General features: G+C 44.1%; 1 protein-coding gene across 2 annotated transcripts in view; it reads right to left on the bottom strand.

Moving 5' to 3' along the window:
* The window catches only part of cables1 (Cdk5 and Abl enzyme substrate 1), a 244,219-nt gene extending 220,674 nt beyond the window's left edge, over positions 1 to 23,545 (bottom strand). For both annotated transcript variants that reach the window (XM_068031540.1, XM_068031541.1), the window contains exon 1: positions 22,859 to 23,545. In XM_068031540.1, the coding sequence (XP_067887641.1) occupies positions 22,859 to 23,388 (530 nt within the window). In that variant the 5' untranslated portion in view covers positions 23,389 to 23,545. The remainder of the gene's footprint in view (positions 1 to 22,858) is intronic.
* Positions 23,546 to 24,765: the final 1,220 nt, after the last annotated feature.

Here is a 24,765-nt window from a genome sequence, read left to right as displayed (position 1 = left end):
GCCTCCTTTTCCTTTTTGCCCATCTTTCCTAAATGTCGAATACTCTTGAACATTTAGTTCCCAGCCTGGGGCACCCTACAGCTACATCTCCGTAATGGCAATTAGATCATATTTGTGTCGTCAATTCATCTACCTTGTTGAGAATGCTGTGTGCATTCAGATAAAGTGCCTTTAATTCTGTCTTTTTATTATTTTCAGAGATTACCACCTTTGGAGGATCTGCTTTTTAATTTATCCCTAACTGCTCATACTCCCAACGCAGAACCTCTTTCCTCGTCCTATCTATGCCATTGATACCCACGTGGACCACCACAACTGGATGCTCCCCCCACCCACTGCAAGTTCCTTTCCAGCCCTGAGCAAATGTCCTGAACCCTAGCATCAGGTAGGCAAAACAGCCTTCTGGACTCTCGCTCTTGGCTGTAGAGAACTGCGTCTATCCCCGAATACACTGTCCCCTACTACCACTATACCCCTATTTACTCCCCCGCTTGAATGGTTTCCTGTACCACAGTTCCATGGTCAATTTGCTCATCCACCCTGCAGCCCTCACTCTTATCCAGGCAAGTTGAAAGAACCTCAAACCTGTTAGACAATTGCAAGGGCTGAGGCTCCTCCACTTCTGCCTTCTCAATCCCCATATCTGCCTCACTTGCAGGCACACCCACCCATCTCTGACCACTGAACAATATCAGAAGATGCTATCCTATGGGGTGTGACTGCCTTCTTGAACAAAGTGCCCAGATAGTGTTCCCTCTCCCTGATGCATCACTGTGCCTGTAGCTTAGCCTCCAGCTCATTAACTCTGAGCCGAAGCTCGTCGAGCCGTAGACACTGCAGACGTGGTTGTCGTGGATCGCATTGGTGTCCACGAGCTCCTACATACTGCAGCTGCAACACATCACCCGCCCTGCCATCTTTACTGTATTTTAATTAACTCATTACTTTCTGAATTAATAATTTTTTTTACTAATGTCCTTTGGGAAAGAAACCTGCTGGCCTAATGTCACTCCAGTTCCACACCAACATGGCTGACTGTTAACCACCCAACAGACCATAATGAAGAATAAAACCATACAGAATACCTCCCAAATCAGTGACCTCCACACCTAGAAAGTCAAGGACAGGGTGCATAGGAACATCACCACCTCAAAGTCATAGAGCATCCTGACGTGGCCATATATTGCCATTCCTTCATTATCACGGAGTTCAAGTCCTGAGACTCCCTAGACATCAGCATTGCTTTATTTTAATTCATTTATCTGATGTAGCTGTTGCTGGCAAGGCCAGCATTTATTGGCCATCCTAATTACCACTCAGCAGGTGGTGCCAACGCACCTTCTTAAACTGCTGCAGTCCTGGTGGTGTAGGTACACCCACAGTGCTGTTAGGAAGGGAGTTGCAGGATTTTGACCCAGCGACAGTAAAGGAACGGCGATATAGTTGCAAGTCAGGATGCTATGGGACTTGGAGGGGAACTTGCAGGTGGTGGTGTTCCCATGCAACCTCTGCCCTTGTCCTTCTATGTGGTAGAGGTTGTGGGCTTGGAAACACTGTCAAAGGAACCTTGGCAAGTTGCTGCAGCGCATCTGGACTGTGCACCAGCAGTGAATGTTTACGGTGCTGGACGGGCTGCCAATCATGCTTTGTCTTGGATCATGTCGAGCTGTTTGAGGGGTTGTTGGAGCTGCATTCATCCAGACAAGTGGGAGTATTCCATCACACTCATGACTTGTGTTTTTCAGATTGTAGACAGACTTTGGGAGGACAGGAGTTAACTCATTGTAGAATTCCCAGCCTCTAATCTGCTTTTGTAGCCACAGTATTCATACGGTTGGTCCAGTTAAGTTTCTGGTCAAAGTTAACATCCTCAGCGGGGAGGGGAGTGGGGGTTAATGGTGGAGGATTCGGTGATGGTAATGCCATTGATCAAGGGGAGGTGATTAGATTGTCTCATGTTGGCGATGGTCATTGCCTGGCACTTGTGTAGTGCAAATGTTTCTTGCCAATTATCAACTCAAGTCTAAATGCTGTTCAGAGCTTGCTGCATGGGAGCATAGACTATTATCTGAGGAGCTGCGACTAGAACTGAACACTGATAATCATCAGCGCGCATCACCACTTCTGACCTTAAGATGGAGGGAAGGTCATTCATGCAGCAACTGAAGACAGTTGGGCCGAATGACACTACCCTGAGGAACTCCTTACAGTGATAACCTGGAGCCGATTTGGCCTCCAACAACCATCACAATCTTCCTTTCTGCTAGGTATGACTCCAACCAATGGAGTTTCCTTTCTCCCCCCCCCACCCCCCCCCCCCCCACCCCCACCCCCACCGATTCCCACTGACTTCAAATTTACTAGGGCTCCTTACTGCCACACTCGATCAAATGCTGCCTTGATGTCAAGGGCTGTCTTTCTCATTTCACCTATAGAACGCAACTCCTTTGTTCATGTTTGGACCAAGGTTAGAATGAGATCGGGAGCTGAGTGGTCCAGGTGGAACCCAAACTGAGCATCAGTGAGCAGGTTACTGGTGACTAAGTGCCACTTGATAGCACTGTGGATGACAGGTTGCACCACTTTGCTGATGATTGAAAGTAGACTGAAGTGGTTGTTGTGTCTTGTTAAATAAAAACAAGCAGCACTGGAAATACTCAGCAGGTCTGGCAGCATCTGTGGAGAGAGAAACAGAGTTAACGTTTCAGGTCAGTGACCCTTCTTCAGAACTGGTTGCTAGGCTGTAAATACCCCTTACAGCATTAACAGTTCCCCATTTACTCCCTGACTCAACAGTTTGGCTGACTATGAATAGAAATAAGCAGAAACAAAACTGCATGGTAATATGTAAACAATGGTAACTGTACTTGAAAAGGAATTCTCTGTATGAAGGACTTGGAGGCTTTTGGTGTGTTTCAGCACTATATAAATGCAAGTATTATTTATGACTGCATTCTGTGCAGTGCTTCGTACTTCAGCTGTTACTGTTAAGGCAGTTTTTTTTTTGTCAGTTTCCTGCACTGTACTGGTGCCAGCAATCCAATCTGACATGATTTGACATCCTCCTCAAAGAAAACAAAGCTACTATTCAGGATGACTTGTTTTGCTCGTTGCTCAAACGAGATTCTCAGCAGATGCACAGCGAGAACACCACAAATAAATTTGACCGTTTAGAACCAGATACAACACAGACATTTTAAGTTGCATAAAGAAAATTCTACTCAGCATATTCTGGATGAGGATTTTTACATTCCTTCATTATCCTTTTTTCAGGTTCTCCTCTTAGGCCATAAACCATTTCCTGCAGTTGTAAACTCACAATTTATCACTCTAGTCAGCAGTGCTGTACTCTGAAGTGTGTTAGTCTTAACATAGTTCCTGACCTGAAATGTAAGCTGATGGGTCAGCTTGTAAAACAATACAGAGGGGCTGGCTGATCTGCAGCCTGTCACCGGATAAGACTGTGGAGCTTGACTGTATAAAACTCAAGCGTTTAACTAAGAAAACCATTCCAAGTATCAATCTCCCAATTTCAACAGTTTTCCTTTACTAGTTTGTGGGATGTGGGCATCACTGGGTAGGCCAGCATTTATTGCCCATTCCTCACTGCCCTTAAGATGATGGTGGTGAGCTGCCTTCTTGAACCGCTACAGTCATTGGGGTGTAGGTACATCCACAGTGCTGTTAGAGAGGGAGTTCCAGGATTTTGACCCAGTGAAGGAGTGGCGATATAGTTCCAAGTCAGGATGGTGTGGGGCTTGGAAGCGAACCTGCAGGTGGTGGTGTTCCCATGGCATTTGCTGCCCTTGTCTTTCTTGGTGGTAGAGGTCGTGGGTTTGTAAGGTGCTGCTGAAGCAGCCTTGGTGCGTTGCTGCAGTGCATCTTGTAGATGGTACACACTGCTGCAACTGTGTGTCGGTGGTGGAAAGAGTGAATGTTTGTAGTTGGTGTGCCAATCAAGTGGGCTGCTTTGTCCTGGATAGTGTCGAACTTCTCAAGTGTTGTTGGAGCACCACCCCACTCCTGACTTGTGCGTTGTAGATGGTGGACAGGCGGTGAGTTACTCGCTGCAGAATTCCCAGCCTCTGGCCTGCTCTTGTAGCCACAGCATTTATGTGGCTGGTCCAGTTCAGTTTCTGGTCAATGGTGACCCCCAGGATGTTGATAGTGGGTGAATTCAGCGATGGTAATGCCATTGAGCACCAAGGGGAGATGGTTAGATTCTCTCTTGTTTGAGATGGTCATTGCCTAGCACTGTGTGGCACGAATGTTATTGCCACTTATCAGCCCAAGCCTGGATGTTGGCCAGGTCTTGCTGCATCTGGACCTGGGCTGCTTCAGTATCTGAGGAGTCGTGAATGGTGCTGAACATTGTGTAAACATCAGCAAACATCCCCACTTCTGACCTTACACTGGAGGGAAGTTCATTGATGAAGCAGCTGAAGATGGTAGGACCTAGGACACCACCCTAAGAAACTCCTGCAGTGATGTCCTGGGACTGAGATGATTGCCCTCCAACAAGCGCAACCATCCTCCTTTGTACTAGGTACGACTCCAACCAGTGAAGATATTTCCCCGATTCCCATTGACCTCAGTTTTGCTAGGGCTCCTTGATGCCACACTCAGTCAAATGCTGCCTTTATGTCGAGTGCAGTCACTCTCACCGCATCTCTGGAGTTCAGCTCTTTGTTCACGTTTGGACCAAGGCTGTAATGAGGTCAGGAGCTGAGAGGCCCTGGCGGAACCCAAACTGAGCGTCAGTGAGGTTATTGCTGAACAAGTGCCGCTTGATAGCACTGTCGACGACCTCTTCCATCACTTTGCTGATGACTGGGAGTAGACGGATAGGGTGGTAATTAGCTGGGTTGGATTTGTCCTACATTGTGTGTACAGGACATACCTGGGCAATTTTCCACATTGCCGGGTAGATGCCAGCTGTACTGGAACAGCTTGGCTCGGGGTGAAGCTAGTTCTGAAGCACAAGTCTGCAGTACTATTGTCGGAATGTTGTTAGCCTTTGCAGCATCCAGTGCCTTCAGCCGTTTCTTGATATCACATGGAGTGAATCGGATTGGCTGAACACTAGCATCTGTGATGCTGGAGATCTCAGGAGGAGGCCGAGATGGATCATCCACTTAGCACTTCTGGCTGAAGGAGGATGCAAATTCCAGTGCAAAGGAATTAAGGTACTGACAGGCAACATGCCGGAAAATGCTATTGTAACAAGTTCACGTGATACAATTTTACTTATCTAGCTTTGAAAGTGTTCTCCTTGAGCAAAAAGGCCTGGCAAAAGATTAGAGGGCTTGTAACTCACTGGTCCTGAGCTCGGTGTGTCACCAGAGAGGAAAGGTAGCTTGTTGCGTTATTGTGCAAAGCATCTTCAGTCCAGAGAAACCTTTTTGATGGTAAAACATGAAGCAGAACAGAATAGGTCAAGGAGTGTGGTTTATTTTCTATCCATAATTCAGACAAGAACCTGAGCCACGGCACGTGGATTGCCCAGTCTTGCCAAGTTGGCTACCCTTATAATAAATGGTGATTGGGTAAAGTGTGAAATGTAGGTAAATCTAACGTCAGGCACAGGCCTTGCTATTACAAGCAGCCAGACCTCTTCATTCATAGGTTTCCAATTACTCTTGGTGAGTATTAGTGACAGATTATGCTTAATAGGATATTATTTACATAGAAACATGAACACAGAAAATAGAAGTAGGCCATTCAGCCTTTCAGGCCTGCTCCGCCATTCAAAAAAGATCATGGCTGATTGTCCAATTCAGTACCCTGTTCCTGCTTTCTCCCATATCCTTGATCCATTTGGCATTAATATATCTATCTCCTTCTTGAATATATTTAATGACTTGGCCTCCACTGCCTTCTGTGGTAGAGAATTCCACAGGTTCACCACCCTCTGAGTGAAGAAATTTCTTCTCATCTCTGTTCTAAATGGCATACCCCGTATCCTGAGACTGTGACCCCTGGTTCTGGACTCCCCAGTCATCGAGAACACCCTCCCTGCATCTACCCTGTCTAGTCCTGTTAGAATTTTAAAGGTTTTTATGAGATCCCCTCTCATTCTTCTCAACTCTAGTGAATGTAGGCCTAGTCGACCCAATCTCTCCTCATACGTCAATCCTGCCATCCCAGGAATCAGCCTAGTAAATCTTCTTTGCACTCCCTCCATGGCAAGAACATCCTTCCTCAGATAAGGAGACCAAAACTGCGTACACTACTCCAGATGTGGTCTCACCAAGACCCTGTATAACTGCAGTAAGACATCCTTGCTCCTGTACTCAAATCCTCTTGCAATGAAGGCCAACATACCATTCGCCTTTCTTACTGCTTGCTGCACCTGAATGCTTGCTTTCAGCAACTGGCATACAAGGACACCCAGGTGTCGTTTAGAATGGGAGTTGGCCAAAATATGGCAGATGGAGTTCAATCTCAGGATTTGTGAGGTGATGCATTTTTGGTTTAAAAAAAATGAACACTAATTATACTCTCAATGGAAGTAGGCTCAGTGCTGTGGAAGAAAAGAGCGATTCACGAGTACAGTACTGGACATTAAAAGCTACCATTTCAGATTAATAAGATCAATAGACGTTTTTATGACTCGAGTAAAGGCCTAGGAATTGGCCTATGCAGCACATCCTTCTCCGTAAAAAACTAACACTGAAAAGTCCAACATGTCAAGCAACATGTGCCTGCTCATTCTTGAGTGGGAAAAGCACTGGTCAGAACATCTCAGACTCATCCAGGTACACAACTGCATCTAGGATTATGCCCAGTTCCTATGTAAATCCAGGGCCTATAATGCAGTTTCAGGCACCTTTTCCATATTTGATCACAGTGGCGCAGTGGTTAGCACCGCAGCCTCACAGCTCCAGTGACCTGGGTTCAATTCTGGGTACTGCCTGTGTGGAGTTTGCAAGTTCTCCCTGTGTCTGCGTGGGTTTCCTCCGGGTGCTCCGGTTTCCTCCCACAGCCAAAAGACTTGCAGGTTGATAAGTAAATTGGCCATTATAAATTTCCCCTAGTATAGGTAGGTGGTAGGGAAATATAGGGACAGGTGAGGATGTGGTAGGAATATGGGATTAGTATAAATGGGTGGTTAATGGTCGGCACAGACTCGGTGGGCCGAAGGGCCTGTTTAAGTGCTGTATCTCTAAATAAAAAAATAAAATAAATAAAACTGATCACAGGGTGGGCTGTGCAGTTTTTCTGGGTCCAAAGCAGTCAAGCCAGTGGTCCTTAAAAGACAGCACTGGAACTTACTGTAAACTTTGACCACCATAACAGAACTTTAAATGAAACTGCGGTTAAGACCTGCGAGAGATATCCAACCCAGGGACATCAATAATTTGGATGAAATACGGAATGCTGTATGTTTTAGTCAGTTGTACAGAAACTTGACCAAATTAACTAGCATGCTTTGAGATGCTGAGAGCTGATGCTAATTTAAAAGCTGATCTGAAACATACTGAATATAACTTCATTTTTTTTTCCAAACATTGAGAGGCCAGACAATGATATCAGTTTGAAGGTGGCAGAAAAGATTCACAAGAATGGTTCGAGGGATGAGAAACTTCAGTTATGAAGATAAACTGGAGAAGTTGGGATGGTTTTCCTTGGAGAAGAGAAGGCTGAACGGTGATTTGATTGAGGTATTCAAAATCATGAGGGGTCTGGACAGAGTAGATCGAGAGAAACTGTTCCCACTTGTGAAAGGATCAAGAACATGAGGGCACAGGTTGATGAGAAGCAAATGTGACACGAGGAAAAGCTTTTGCTCACAGCGAGTGGTTAAGGTCTGGAATGCACTGCCTGAGAACGCGGTGGAGGCTGGTTCAATTGAAGCATTCAAAAGGGAGTGAGACAATTATATGAAAAGGAAAAATGTGCAGGGTTACGAGGAAAAGGCAGGGGAATGGAACTGAGGGATTTGCTCTTTCAGAGCCACTGTTGACACAATGGACTGAATGGCCTCCTTCTGCACTGTAACAATTTTGTGATTCTGTGGCCATGGTGCTGCAACTGAGACATTTGGGTATGAACAGCAAAGTCTTTTTTGCTTGCTGTCTGTTAAGAAATGAAACTGGATAACCATTATGAACAGCTCTGAGCATAAATGACTGATAGTGGGGAATTACAAACAATGAGGCCCCTGAAAAAGTGTGAAGACTCGAGGTGCCTGTTGCAGGGATGGGTTAAAAAAAAAAAGGAAAACAAAGAGATAAGGGAAGCAATCCTGCGCATGAGAAACTGGACAATGTCAAGGCAGGCTTTAACTCCATGATTCAAACAAAGAACTCTCTCTCGTTTTGCTAAGTTTAGTTTTTAGTTTAGAGATACAGCACTGAAACAGGCCCTTCGGCCCACCGAGTCTTCAACCACCCATTTATACTAATCCTACACTAACCCCATATTCCTACCACATCCCCACCTGTCCCTATATTTCCCTACCACCTACCTATACTAGGGGCAATTTATAATGGCCAATTTACCTATCAACCTGCAAGTCTTTGGCATGTGGGAGGAAACCGGAGCACCCGGAGGAAACCCACGCAGACACAAGGAGAACTTGTAAACTCCACACAGGCAGTACCCAGAATTGAACCCGGGTCGCTGGAGCTGTGAGGCTGCAGTGCTAACCACTGCGCCACTGTGCCGCCCGTTGTATTACAAAAGATTTTTACTGGACAGTGAGGTCTTGTCAGCGTAACATCCTGTCTGCTTGGGAGAAAAAAAAAGGCATAAAAAAATGTTTGTTAAAGGAACCTCATTTCTACAGTCAGAGGGAAGTCACTGAAGAGACTACAATCAACGTGAGGTGATCGCTTACGAGTGATTCTATGTATAATCCCTAGTAACATATTTCGAGCATTTAATTCTAAGTGTTAAGTAGTCCATAGTAGCCATTGAACTGCATCTTCTGATATCTGGGTAGTGTAATAAATATTAATATCTGACTCACATGCATGTTTCACTATTCTCAATGCTCAGATTTGAGCAAAAGCAACTAGACTCAAGTTTTACAGTCACGGAAAAAATGCATTGTTTTCATCTTCTCCTGAATGTGGAGCCACATTGAAATTGCAGACTGCTGCCAGCTACAGCTCGCTCCCCCCACCCCATCCACCTCCCAATCTCCTGCACTTTTCCCCCCCAAATCCTACCAGACTCACTGTGTCCAGTGCCAGTGACCCTCTTCAGGATCGGCACACTGGGGCACAACTGGTGTTCCCAACATACCAGTCATGTGCTGATGAAGCAAGGTGGCAATCTTTGCACATCAATTTTGGCATGGCACTTGCTGCTGCTGGATTTCCATGCCGTAGAATATAAAAAAAGGTAATGATCATCCTGTGTACCAATAAGACCGGTGTTAGAGTAATGTAAAGTCATTGGGTTCCACATGATGCACAACATAAACCCAACAGCTAAGAAATCGCATGACCTGAAAGTAGCCAAGACACCCGTGCCAAGGAGAGGGAGATACTGCGCAAACAAACACTGGATCAGCTTATGTCAAGAAATCCAAACTGCATGTGACAAAAGAAATCTACAAGCTATGTATGAAGGGACCAGAGGGCGCTTGACCCTGCCATCACCAAAGTTGCTCCCCTGAAGTCGGCAGATGGTGAAGTATTCACCGACAGAAGTAAACAGATGTCCCGCTGGGCTGAACACTACTGTGAGCTGTACTCCTGTGAATCGGACATCCCCCAGTCTGCGCTTGACGCTCTCCCGCAACTTCCTGTCATGAATGAATTAGATGAATAGCCCTCATCTCTGGAGCTCGGGAAGGCCATAGACCGCCTAGCGAACAGAAGGGCACCGGGCAAGGACAGAATCCCAGCCAAACTGCTCGAGCATGAAAAGTCCCACCTATTGCCATACCTTTATGCCCTTCTCCTTCTCTGCTGGAAAGTAGACTCTGTTCTACAGGAGATGCACAATGCCAAAATCATCACACTATACAAAATCAAAGGCAACAGAGGTGACTGCAACAACTGCAGGGGCATCTCACTCCTTAGCATCATGGGGAAGGCCTTTGCTAGGGTCATTCTTAAAAGGCCCCATTTACTTGCAGACCGAGTACACCCAGAAGCACAGTGCCGTTTCTGTGCCGACAGATCTATTGTGGAGATGATCTTCTCCATAGGCCAGCTACAAAAGAAGTGTAGGGAACAGAGTATACCCCTTTACCTTAATTTGTAGATCTCACTAAGGCTTTCGACACCATCAGCAGTGCAAAGCTCTACAAGATTTTGGGAAAACTGGCTGTCCACCAAAGCTCCTCAGTCTCATCCGCTCCTTCCATGACAACAGACACTGCACCATACAGTTTGATTACTCCACTTCTGACAGTTTCCGAGTGAAGAATGGAGTGAAACAGGGTTATGTCCTAGCCCCACTCTGTTTGGCATCTTCTTCTCCACGCTCCTGACCTTCGCCTTCCCTGCAGATGTGGAAGGAGTCTACCTGTACACTAGGTCAGACTACAAGGTCTACAATCTATCGAGGCTTAAAGCGAAGACAAAAAGACATCACGTCCTGATCAGAGAACTCCTCTACACTGATGATGCTGCACTAGTTGCTCAGACGGAAACTCAGCTACAAAGACTCATGGACTGTCTCTCCCATGTATGTAACTTGTTCTCCTTGGCTAGAAGAGTCAAGAAAACTGTGATCATGGGACAAGGTGTTGCATCACCGCCACGATCACACTAAGTAACGTCCAACTGGAAGTGGTTAGCAAATTCCGCTACCTTGTGTCTACGGTGATAGACAACCTCAATACACGTATAGGGAAAGCAGCTACCTTTAGCCCACTTGCAAAACGCACATGGGATAACACCAAGCTGACCCTTAGGACCAAGCATTGGTTTATAATGCCCGCGTTCTCAGCACCTTGCTGTATGCCTGTGAAACATGGGCAACTTGCAGCTACCAGGAAAAGCTCAATAATTTCCATCTTCGCTGTCTGCAGCACATTATGAGCATATCCTGGCAGGACAAAATCACAAATGTGACAGTTCTCTCAAAGGCAGAGCTCCTAACTGTGTTGGCACTAATAAAACAGAGGCAGCTTCGGTGGATCGGACATGTCCACAGGATGGAGGACGGTCGCATAATGAAGGACCAGACAACCAGTGGGGTGCCCAAAGCTCTGCTTCAAGGATGCTTGCAAGCGTGACATGAAACCCTAAATACCGATATGGCATCTAGGAGTCATTTGCTGGCCAAACAGGGAAATGGCGACATCTTGGTGTGCACTACCATGACAACCAGTTGCTACAGCAGCTTGGCAACAGGCACCATCAAAAATAACAACACACATGCTCACTTGGCGGCTTCACATGCAGCACTTGTGGCAGAACCTGCCTCTCAAGGATTGGCCTTCACAGGCATCAACAAAGGTGCACCAAGAGAAGACACCCATCCTAAATGGATTTGTTGCTGCATGTCCATCATCTTTCACAGATGGAAGGATGCCAACCATATTGGGTTCTACACCCCAGAGAGGATATTGAGGCTTTAAAGAGGGTACAATGCAGATTCATTAGGATGCGAAATATAAATACAAAGAAAGCCTTGAACAATTGGGGCTTTTTTGTTAGAACACCACAGATTTCACAACAGTACAATAGAAGTGTTTAAAATTATGAAATAATGACAGAATAGAAAGGAACAGGTTGTTTCCAGTAGTACAGGTGCCTGGAATGAATGGGCATGAACGTAAGAATATAAGAGGTTTACATAGAATGACACAGTCTATTCAGCCCAACTGGTCCATGCTCCACATGAGGTTCCTCACAACCTTCTTCACCTTACCCCATCAGCATAACCCCCTATTCCTTTCTCCTTCATGTATTTCCTGCTTCCCTTTAAATACATCTATGCTATTCGCCTGAACTACTCCTTGTGGTAGCAAGTTCCACATTCTAAACACTCTCAGGGTCAAGAAGTATCTCCAGAACTCCCTATTGGATTTATTAGGTGACTATCATATTTATAGCCTCTAGTTTTAGTCTCCCATACAAGTGCAAACATCTCGATGTCTACCCTATTAAACCCTTTCATAATCTTAGAAACTTCTATTAGGTCACCTCTCAACTTTTGCTTTTCCTAAGAAAACAGCCCCAGCCTATTCAATCTTTCCTGACAGGCTGCATCTTGTAGATCTTTTTATCACCTTCTCCAGTACCTCTATATCCTTTTTATAATATGTAGACCAGAAATGTTCACAGTATTCTAACTGTGGTCTAACCAAGGTTCTATAGAAATTTAACATAACTTCTCTGCTTTTCAATTCTATCCCTTTGGAAATGCACCCCAGAGTTTTGTTTGCATTTTTTTATGGCCTTATTACACTGTGTTGCTACTTTTAGTGATTAATGAATGTGGACCCCCTAAATCCCATTGGTCCTTGTCCTCATTTAGACTCTCATTTCCCAAGGAGTATGTGGCCTCCTTATTCTTCCTACCAAAACGCACCACCTCACAATTACTTAGAGTATATCGAAATTTATGTCAATTACATACCCATTCTGCAAGTCTATTAATGACATTTATTTTGTCAGTTTTCCCAGTATTAACTATAATCCTTGTAGAACATCCCTTCCCAACTGTAGCCAGATGGCAGAGCACAGAGAACAAGAGAAACTTCAGAGAGTTGTGAAGCTGTGGAATTCATTTCCAGGGTTAGGAGTTGAGACAGGAACTATGTAAACATTCAGGATTAGATTGGATAGGCAGATGAAGGAAAAAGGTTGACACTATGTGGCAACAGGCTAGATAAATGTGATTAGGGATATTTGTTCCTGTGCAGGGTTAACGCTGAAATGGACTGGTTGGGTCAAATGGCCTGTTTACCTATAGTGACATCTATGTGCTTGTACATGTGTGTTTGTATGTATGACATTCCTGTTTACTACTTTAATACAATTGTTAAAACATTTAATAAAAATAGGCTATGCGCCATTAAAATGCCTGACACAGGAATTTCAGGCAAACATGTAATGTCAGCAGTAATTTCTACCCTCCTACTCAAATACTATCATGATGGTTATCTTTGGTTTTATACCAAGTTAACTGGGAGGATGTGCTCACACTCAGCTCGATGTTCACAACAGAGAGAAATTTTATCTCACTGTCTGACAAAGGGATGAGTGCCAATGTTAGACCTGCGACCGTGAACAATCACTGAAAATAATACTGTGCTGAGGTAATGATGACCCAAGTCAATGCAGTGAGCTGTGCTAAACTAGTAAGGAACACTGGAAATGTAATTAGAGCTGCCCTCTTATGAAGTAGGATAAGTTGTTGCTTTTTACCCATCTGTTTTTAACAGTCACCAATACGCAATAACCTTATCAAAAATTGTCAGGAATGACAACATGACAAAACTCATATCGTAAACTTGGAAAGGCGATGCCCCACCTATCAGTACTGAAGACTCCCTTCATTTCACAAATTTGCTTCTTTTATTGCAATAGTGCTGTGCGGGGCTGCTGAAATGTTTCTGTTGAAAAAAAAGTGAAGAGTATTCATTTCATGTCTCTGATAAAAAATACAAATATGCAAATACTGAAAACCTGCAATAAAAACAAAAGTTTTGATGCTCTAGTGAAAAGTTGCTGCCCGAAACATTAACCTGTCTTTTCTGATGCTGATTTATAGAATATTTTCTTTGTATTTAATTTCAAACTGGAGAAGGCCTCTTTAGATTACCACACAGCTGAATGATCTGTGTAACTTGAGTCATAAAGCAGTAAAAAAAACAATAATTTTTCAGGCAAATACTTTCTCCCTGTTAACTGATGCTGTTACAAACCTGGCCCAGTATCAGAAGCTTGTAACCCTGCTTTTCATCACATGATGCCAAGCAGTACAGCAAAATATGGCAGCTTTGCAGAGGGGAGACAAGACAATGTCAAATATAAACTGCAGTGCAGAAACTATATTGGAAAGAAAGACTATAGTGCAGTATAAAAACTAAAAGATTTCTGGGAATGAGATTTCTTGGGATTTGGAAAACCAGCGAGCTCTCCTACGTACCTACAAGCAGATGCACGAGAACAACATCACGTTGCAAATTCCCCTCCAAATCACGCACCAACCTGACTCGGAACTATATCAGCGTTCCTTCACTGTTGCTGGGTTAAAAACCTGAAACTTCCTTCCTAACAGCACTGCGGGTACACCTACACCACGTAGATGGCTGTGTTTAAGAAGGCAGGTTGGATCCAAAATTGGCTCAGTCAGAGAAAACAAAGGACGCGTTTGTGACGGGAATATTGTTTCCAGGAGGATTCCGCAGGGTCAGTCATAAGTCCCTTGCTTTTTGTGGTATACATCAACGATTTAGACTTAAATGTAGGGGGCATGATTAAGAAGTTTGCAGTTAATACAAAAATTGGTGCGTGGTTGACAGTGAGAAAGCTGTAGACTGCAAGAAGATATCAAAGGACTGGTCAGGCGGGAAGAAAAGCGGCAAATGGAATTCAATCCAGAGAAGTATGAAGTACTGCATTTGGGGAGGGCAAACAATGCAAAAGAATACATAGTAAATGGTAGAATATAGAGAAATGCAGAGGAACATTGAAGCGCATGCCCATTGATCCCTGAAGGTAGCAGGACAGATAGCGAACATGGTTAAGAAGGCACACGGGATACTTTCCTTAAATGGACGAGGCATAGCGTAGAAGAGCAAGCAGGTTATGATTGAATTGTACAAAACACAAGTTAGGTCATAGCTAGAGTACTGTACCAAAAACAAGAAATGCTGGATTCACTCAGCAGGTCTGGCAGCATCTGTGGAAAGAGAAGCAGAGTTAACGTTTCGGGTCAGTGACCCTTCTCTTTCCACAGATGCTGCCAGACCTGCTGAGTGAATCCAGCATTTCTTGTTTTTGTTTCAGATTTCCAGCATCCGCAGTATTTTGCTTTTATGCTAGAGTACTGTATATAGTTCTGGTCACTGCATTACAGGAAGGATATGATCACATTATAGAGGGCACAGAGAAGATTTACAAGGATGTCACTAGGAATTGAGAATGACGCAGGGCGGCACAGTGGTTAGCACCGCAGCCTCACAGCTCCAGCCTTAGGTTCTGTGCAGAGTTTGCAAGTTCTCCATGTGACTGCGTGGGTTTCCTCTCACGTGCCAAAGACTTGCGGGTTGATAGGTAAATTGGCCATTGTAAAAACTGCCCCTAGTGTAGGTAGGTAGGTAGGAGAATTGAGGGAAGGTGGGGATGAGAGAGGGAAAATGGAATTAATGTAGGATTAGTATAAATGGGTGGTTGATGGTTGGCGTGGACTCGTTGGGCCGAAGGGCCTGTTTCAGTGCTGTATCTCTCTATGACTTTAATTTTAGCTTTGAGGAAAGATTGGATAGGCTAGAGTTGTTTTATTTGGGACAGAAGAGCTGAGGGAAGATTTAGTTGAGATGTGCAAACTTATGAGGAGCTGAGGTAGAGTGAATAGGAAGGACCTACTTCCCTCATCAGAAATGTCAATAACTAGGGTGCATAGCTTTGAAGTAATTAGTAGAAGGTTTAGAGAGGAGTTGAGAATTTGTTTTCATTCAGAGGGTGGTGGGGATCTGGAACTCACTGTCTGAAAGGGTGGGAAAGGCAGAAACACTCAGCATATTTAAAAAGTACTTGGATATGCACTTGAAGTCCTGTAACCTACAGGGCTACGGACGAAAGCTGGAAAGTGGGATTAGACTGCATAATTATTTCTTTTTAAGCTGTCGCAGACACAAAGAGCTGAACGACCTCCTTCCGTGTTTTAGACCTCCTATCTTTCTAAGGCGGCTCACCCAACTTCAAGGGTAATTAGGGATGAGCAATAAATGCTGATCTTGCCAGTGATCCTCAAATCCCAAGAACAAAAAAAAATGATGCCATTTAAACTCAAGGAGCTCCCACAGCAAGAAATAAAATACATTTATAAAACACTTTTCACCAGTTCAGGATGTCCCCAAGTGCTTTACAGCCAATGAAATACTTCTGAAAGGTAGTCAGTGTTGTAATGTAGGGAAATACAGCAGCCAATTTGCACACAAGCTTTCACAAACAGCAATGTGATAATGACCAAATAATCTGTTATCGGGATGTTGGTTGAGGGATAAAGATTGTCCAGGGTGCTGGTGACAACTACCCTGCTCTCCATCAAAATAGTGTCATGGGATTTTTTACATCCTTACGAAGGGCAGATGGAGCCTTGGTTTAACTTTGTATCCAAAAGACGGCACTTCAGACAGTGCAGCACTCTCAGTACTACCAAAGTGTCAGCCTGGATTGTGTGATCAAGTCTCTGGAGTGGGATTTGACCCACAAGCTTCTGACTCAGAGATGAGATTGCCAATAACATGGTCCAGTGGGTAAAGCTACTCCTTGGTACAACACCAGCGTTAATTCCCAACCTTACTTAGTCTATGTCAGCACTCCTGGAGTAGAGATGGGAAAACATCAGCCAAGGTCCCTGCTGAAACTGCACTCTGGTGCAGACAGTACTGAGTTTTGCTGTGATGGCTTCCACAGCTGAATGGCCTGCCCACACTCACTCGGTTCATACTTGATGAATATCCATTTGGGTGAGGCACCAGATATTTGCTGGCTGCCAATGGAAACCCAGCCCAGAAAGCCAGTGCTTTCAGGCGCGGGGGGATGAAGGCTGGACAAAGTAAATTGCTCAAAGTGCACACAGGTTAATGTCATCATTGAAACTGCTTCAGTATGATACAGCTAGACAGCACAAGCTCAGATGACGTGCTATTCTTTATGTAATCCAGTGACAGGGTAAATATACCCTAAAAAAAAAGTATTGATCAACCAATGCCAGATACCTTCAGAACCTTTTTGGTCTTTCACCTACTTAACATTATCTCTACCATAAAAACCTGCCGACTCACATGCCTACCTGTTCCCAGCAAAACAAGCACTGTCTGATATTCCTGTTGTTCCCCCCCCACCCCCCCCAGTACAATCCTCATCTTCACTCGCAATCTGTGGGATCTAAACCTGAACATAGAGGTCTACTTTAGGTCAGGAAAAAGAACCCGACCCGAACCACAGCGGGCCTGAGCTCGACCCGGCCCGAGTCCCTCCAATTTTGCCCCGAGCCCGACCCAACCCCGTCACCAGTCGGCCCGACCTGAGCCCGATTCGGCCATCCCTTTACTTATGCTCCTGACATCGAACCTGCAAGAAGCTGCAGCGCATGCGCAAGACATCATAGTGACATCACTCGTCCACTGCGCAGACTCAGTTTCGTCCCAGACTCCCAGCTCAGCTAAGTTTTTTTTATTTTTAAATACTTACCAGGTCACTTACCACGTGTGTCCGGCCCGATCCGACCCAAAGATCCACAACCCTTTGAGTAAAGTAATTTCTCCTCATCTCAGTCCTAAGTGATCGGCCCCTTATTCTGAGACTGTGCCACCGTGTTTAGATTCCCCGACTAGCAGAAACAATGTGACCACCCTACCCAGCCCCTTTAGAATGTTTCAATGAGATGCCTCTTATTCTTCTAAACTCCAAAGAGCACAGGCCCAATTTACTCAGCCGCTCATCATAGGAGATCCCAGCAACCAATTTAGTGAACCTTCGCTGTACCATCTCCGATGCAAGTATATCCTTTCTTAAATGTGGAGACTAAAATTGCACACATTACTCCAGATGTGGTCTCATCAAAACCATGTACAACTGTAGTAAAACTTCTTTATTCCTGAACTCTAATCCCCTTGCAATAAAGGCCAACATGCCATTTGCCTTCCGAATTGCTTGCTGTACCTGCATGTAAACTTTGTGTTCCTTGTACAAGCACACCCAAGACCCTTTGAATAACACCTACAAGTTTCACACCTTATATAAACATATTCTGCTTTTCTATTCTTATGACCAGAGAATAACTTCACACTTCCCTACATTATACTTCATCTGCCATCTTGCTGCCCACTCACTTAACCTGTCTATATCTCTCTGCAGCCTGTGTCCTCCCCACAGCTTACCTTTCCACCTACTTTTGTATCAAACTTAGATACATTAGGTACATTATTCAATTCTGTTCCTTTTATCCAGTTAGACCACTTAAAGCCATAAAAACATTAATATTTTCCACAACTATTAAAACATATTTTATGATCAATGGTCCAAAATAAGTCCATTCTTTTTCACAGGTTTAACCCCACCTCTCTTCTCATTATACCCCTCAATCTCCTCTCTCTCTCTCCAGAAATGTGCCAATTCTCCATTTATACTCTTCAGTTTAACTTCCTTCCCTAGCAACAGATTCCACAGTTGGATTACACTTTGACATCCCTTCTTAACTATTCTAGACATAAACAATTGTGGTATGATCTCCAACTAGCACTAATTTAATTTTAATTGCAAAGATCCCTTTCTATATTACATAGGAACAGGAATAGGTCATTCAGCCCCAGGTCAGGATAACAAAGGCAATGGAACATAAGCATTCAAACGGAGTTGAGATACACATCAGTCATCGAGCCTGCTTTGCCATTCAATTCCATCGTGGCTGATATGTACCCTAACTCCAGTTAAACGCTTTTTTCCCCAACCCTTATATCCTTTGATATCCTTCCCGAACAAAAATACAATCGATCTCTGGCTTGAAACTTGCAACTGACCCATCCACAGCCTTTTCGGGAAGCAAGCTCCAGATTTCCACTACTCTCAGCCTGCCTGATTTCACTTCTAAATGGCCTATCTCTAATTTTAAGATTATGCCCTCTTCTTCTGAATTCCCAAACCAGAAGACATAATTTACCTGCATCCACCCTACTGAATCCCTTTATCATTTTAAACATCTCAATTAGATCTTAATCTTCTAAAATCAAAGGAACACAAGCCAGGCTTATGTCAATTCTCCTCACAATTTAACCCTTTATATTCTGGTATCCTTCCAGTGAATCTGCAATTTAACACCCTCCAAGGGGTTTTCCCTGAGATTTGCTGCCCAAACCTGAACGCAGTACTCCAAACAGGCTCTGACCTCACGTACGTGCCGCATCCATCAGAAAAGCATAAATAGCTGTCTTCTCTCAGATGGTGAGATACTGACCAGCGTTGAGGCTGAGTAGAGGCAAGCTGAAAGGAGGGTTAATCACCAGCTCCTTTTCAATTGCTCTTTAGCAACCCCCACAGACTAGCTACAGAACAGCACTGTCATACAAAGGCCTTGGAGATATTTAGAGATACATGACTAACCAAACTAGAGTCCAAGGTGCATCCCCTTCGAGACTATGAAAGGTGCTAAAAACATTTTCTCTACACTCACTTTCATTTGCTTTCACTTCAGGGCAGTGCTTTTCTGTATTGGGTTACCTCTGTTAATAAATAAGTAATACTAACTTTAATTGATCCTATCTTTCAAGGCTATATTCAATGCAAGTTTTATCATTTGGAAACACCAGTGTGCATTTAATAGGAGTTAAGAATTAACTGTTCATATTACCACATTGCCATGCTGTAATTAGACATTTGGACTTCAGCGAAAGCAGAAGGCTTTTACACTGAAGGAGCACTGTTGATGGCTGCTGAATGGCAGTTCCACCAACATCAGCACTAGCTAATGTAAAGCATGGTACTTTAAAGAGAACCAAAGTGTTGGAGAATTATTAAGCAGTTTTACATTTAGCACTTCTGTAGTTCAGATCACTGGTAAGTAATCTTGTGCACTGGCTCCATCTGTTTTGCATTGCTCAAACCAGTGCCCTTATCAGAATTGTAGGTGGGTGCAGCAATGCATACGAGGGAATCTGATGCACAAATGTTGCTGTCCTGCAATTGGAACCACAGCATGTTAAATGTAAAATGGATACATTTTTGGGGTCTCACGACTTGCCTTCAGATCTCCACTTACCTCTGAATGCGCCAAGCTGGATTACATTGCCTTTTAATTATCAGCCATGTGTTTCCAGCCTCATCAGGACTTGATTTGGACAGTTACAAAATCAAAGTAAATAATGAACCACAGAGGTCATGGGTTGTCATTTGAGTGCCACTCTCTTCAAAGCCACTCAAATGTAAATGTGGCTTTGGTTTATCCACCTACATTAAGTATTTGCATAACCTTCTGTAGCTGGTATGTAACAGCAAAATACTGGTCAACTACTCTGCATCCAACAATAACAAAATGGTGGGGTTAATAACAGAGATTTCATAATAACTGGGGAATCTACCACAAACAATAAAGCAGTAATAATTGGCCTGATAAACAGAATATGGAAATCTGGAATAACTGATGACTAAAATATTTGCTTGAAATATTTGACATTTTTCCTTCTTTGGTGAAAAGGAAGTAAATATTCCAAAAGATGCTCTTGTTGGTGAAAGTTTTGGTTAAATATCAAGATTCAAATAAGTACAACATTTTAATATAACTTTAGGACATTTTCGTAGGAAGTCACATGTTGATTTGTGGGAGTAATTTCAATATCAAAATTCCAATATCTTGAAAACTGTAGGCCATACCAAAGAAAAGTGTGTAAAATCTGCATTTAAATTTTGCAAATACTTCGGCCCAGCTGTTCACAATATATATCAATGATTTGGATGTGGGGACCAAATGTAATATTTACAAGTTCGCGGATGACACATAACTAGGTGGGAATGTGTGTTGTGAGGAAGATGCAAAGCAGCTTCAAGGGGATTTGGAAAGACTTGGTGAGTGGGCAAGAATGTGGCAGATGGAATATGTGGAAAAATGTGAGGTTACCCACTTTGGTAGGAGGAACAGACGTGCAGAGTGTTTCTTAAATGCTAAGATTAGAAAGTGGAGATGTACAAAGGGACCTGGGTGTCCTTGTCAATAAGTCACTGAAAGTTAACATGCAGGTGCAGCAAGCAATTAGAAAGACTAATGGTATGTCAGCCTTTATCGCAAGAGGATTTGAGTACAGGAGTAGTGAAGTCTTGCTTCAATTGTATAGAACCTTGGTTAGACTGCACCTGGAGTACCGTGTGCAGTTTTGGACCCCTTACCTTAAGAAGGATATTATTGTCATAGAGGGAGTGCAACGAAGGTTCACCAGACTTGTTCCCGGGTTGGCGGGACTGTCCTATGAAGAGAGATTGGGGAAACTGGGCTTGTATTCTCTAGGGTTTTGAACAATGAGAGGTGAGCTCATTGAAACCGACAAAATACTTAAAGGGATGGATAGGGTAGATGCAGGTGAGATGTTTCACCTTTTGGAGAGTCTACAACCAGGGGACACAATTTCAAAATAAGGGGGAAGCCACTTAGGACAAAGATGAGGAGCAATTTCTTTACTTAGAGGATTGTGAATCTTTGGAATTCTCTACTCCAGAGGGCTGCGAGTATGTCAGTCATTGAGTATGTTTAAAGCAGAGATCAAGATATTTCTAAATATCAATGACATAAAGGGATATGTGGATAGTGTGGGGAAAAGACATTGAAATGGATAATATATCATGTATATGGATCATACTGAATGGCAAAGCAGGTTTGATGGGCTGAATGGCCTACTCCTGCTCCTATGTTCCTATACTTTGACATAATATAATATACAACAGGCAAAGCAGACTTGGGGCGGCACAGTGGTTAGCACTACAGCCTCACAGCTCCAGGGACCCGGATTCAATTCTGGGTTACTGCCTGTGCGGAGTTTGCAAGTTCTCCCTGTGACCGCGTGGATTTTCACCGGGTGCTCCGGTTTCCTCCCACAGCCAAAGACTTGCAGGTGATAGGTAAATTGGCCATTGTAAATTGCCCCTAGTGTAGGTAGGTGATGGGGAACATGGGATTACTGTAGGGTTAGTATAAATGGGTGGTTGTTCGTCGGCACAGACTCGGTGGGCCGAAGGGCCTGTTTCAGTGCTATATCTAAAAAATAAAAAATAAAATAGAAATCTCTGGACTCTAAATGGTTAGGAATAACAGACCAGATTGATGTTATGAGCATTTAACAGTGCCTGCCATTAGATTTGCACATTTAGACTTTTAAATTATTTGCGGGGCAAATTGCTGAAAGCAAGAGCTGATAACAGCACAGCCAGGAAAACCGGGCTTCTGGAGTTTGGAGTGAGGTGCTCAAGCAATAAGGTATCTCCTTAATCAGATTGAAGGATTGTGAAATAAACCAAAGACTGCGAAATGTAAACTAGGGCAGGTGAATTCAACGTCGTCAGGTATAGAAACAAAAATAAGGAGGGAAAGAAAGATTGGATTAAGAGCAAAATACAAAAAAGACAGAAAGGGAAAGTAAAAAATTAAAATTACATTTTTAAAATCTCCAACAATTAGTACCTGAAGGAATGAGATTCCACACTGATAACTGTTAATGTTCAGTACCAGACAGGTTGATTGGCAGTAATTAATACATTACATTGTTAAAAGGGTACTTCAAACTTGGAAAAAATAGGGCTTTTTGTGGCGAGTTTAGTTTATATCTTAGTACAGCAACTTCAGGGCATTCAATGGTGAGGCATACAGCAAAGTTCACGGCAGAACACTACAGCTGAAACAGCAACTTTTGGCTATTGCCACTTAAACTTGCATCTGTTCCTCGCCTGAAGTTGCCGTCCTAATTACACATAAACAATGACCAGGGCCATTAGCTTCGTTGATTTTGAGAGCAAACTCTAACCCGATAATGAATGGAGTTCTCATAATATTGAGACACAGGGCGTGAAATCACATATGTAAACATAACATGCATAACTACACACATTCATATACAGGAACCCTAGCATATAATAACTTACTCTGCTACTGACAAACACCTCAGTTCAAAACTTAAATATTAACACCAGATATAAAAACTATACAAAATGAAACGTAAAGATTATGTACTCACCTGGATCTTTGCAAATCAAAAGTGCTGTTGCCCATCTGCCCCTGTTCCAGGCAGTAGTTTGGGACTGATGCTTGTCTTAAGAAGGCAGCAGGCAGTATTCCCTGAGTGAAGGAGTTGATCCTTGCCCTGTTACCGCCGCCTACAGGAACACATGGAGCGGGGAGAGGGGACACGCCAGAGCCGCTCGGCTGGAACCTGCGCTCGGCTGCTTCCCCGTCCGGAGGAGGGAGCGGAGAGGCGGCGGGCGCCACTACAGCCCCGGCTTTGAACGGCAAGCTCTGGCCACACGTCCCGCCGAGGCTGCTCAGCCGACTGGTCCGGCTCGCCTGGCCATCTGCTGCACCAGCAGCCGCCGCCCCATCCTCCTCCTGATCCTCACCCTCATCGTGTGTGAGCCGCCCATCCAGAGAGATGTTGGTGAGAAAGCTGAGTGCCGCCTGCCTCCTCCTCGGGTCTATCCGCTTCCTCGTGGGCTCGCTGCTAGAATGCTTCATTTGCAATGCTGAGCTGCTGCTTGTTGCAGCCGCCATGGTCCTGTGTTAATGCTGAATATGTCCAATGCAGCGTGTGTGGATGTGTGTATCTATGCATATAGATGGGATTGTTTCCCTGTATGTGTGTGTGTGTATATATATATATATATTCTGTGTGTGTATAGGAAAGAGCCAAGCATGCGCCTGCACTGTTCTGTGCCAACACTATGAAGCGCTATCCCAGCCCCAGCAGAAGGGCTGGGAAGAGGGAGGGGGAACCCGGAACGCGTCCGACCAACGGGAACTGTTCACCCAGGAGAAAGGGGCGGCCACCGGCCAGAGCGCATGATCTTCAGCCCGTCCCAGACCCATGGCAGCTTCCCTTAAAGCTCTGTGCAAAGCAGCTCTTGTGTCTGCGGGGCTGCTGTTGGGTTTTTATCTGGTATTTCTAGCGCAGGATTTTAAAGTGCAAACATTGGTCGTCGGATGCAAAAAAAAACTGCATCGAAACTTCCTTTCGGAAGAGCAAAATAATCATTTATTCTGCTGGCGACTCCTGCTGGCAGCTAACCGTGATTTAGCCGTGTCCAGTATAAACCTCCAGAATGAGCAAAGACCATTTGTCACATGAAATTTGTACTGTACAAGGACGTTCTCAATACCTTTATTTTTCAAGTTCCTTCAAACCTTACTCCATGGGACAATCATCTATAAATACAATCAGTGTAGAGTCTGATGTACAAGCCTGGCCCCATGTTTCCTCGTGTCATGCTCGGCCCCCACCTGCCAAGAATGAGGCACATTAATTTTGTCATGAACATTGATTTTTTTTTACTGGAGGAAGGAAGTGACTTGTTAAACAGATCAGCTGTGGCTGAAAAAGACATTTGCCTATTAACAGATGGTGCTTCTTTAGACAAAGGATCATTGGATGTTGCTCACCAGACATTAAGGGGGTAGGGAAGCACATTCCAGGGCCTGCTGGGAGGGTACAATCAACAAGAGCCAGGACTGGTTTGACCAGTTTAGTCCCATGACTAACTGGCTGTTCCAGGGTTCTCTTTTGAACTGTCCACAGAGAGTTTGAACTCAGACTGTTTGCTCCTGGACTGAGAAGATCTCTCCTGTCTGCGTCCATCTCTTTCTCACAAGCCTCTGACTCCACTGAAGATACATGAACCCCAAGAGAGAAAAGTCTCCTACAGCGAACAAGGTTTAAGAAGAATACTGGGCCCCAATGAAAAGCAAGATCTACCTACAATCAAGAACTCTACAGTGAGCTCGAAGAACCATAACAAAATCTCTTCAGATATTGTCTCAGACTTTTCCACTTTATTTTTCTGCTGCTCTTTTCTGTCTCTATTTGCATGCATGGGTGTGTCGTGTATCCGTAAGCGTCAACTGAATTAAAGTTTAATAAATTTGAACCTTTCT

Source organism: Heterodontus francisci, chromosome 5 (assembly GCF_036365525.1).
Source record: "Heterodontus francisci isolate sHetFra1 chromosome 5, sHetFra1.hap1, whole genome shotgun sequence".
Classification (NCBI taxonomy): Eukaryota; Metazoa; Chordata; class Chondrichthyes; order Heterodontiformes; family Heterodontidae; genus Heterodontus; species Heterodontus francisci.
Note: the sequence above shows the minus strand (reverse complement) of the source record. Positions and strands in the feature narration are given on the sequence as shown.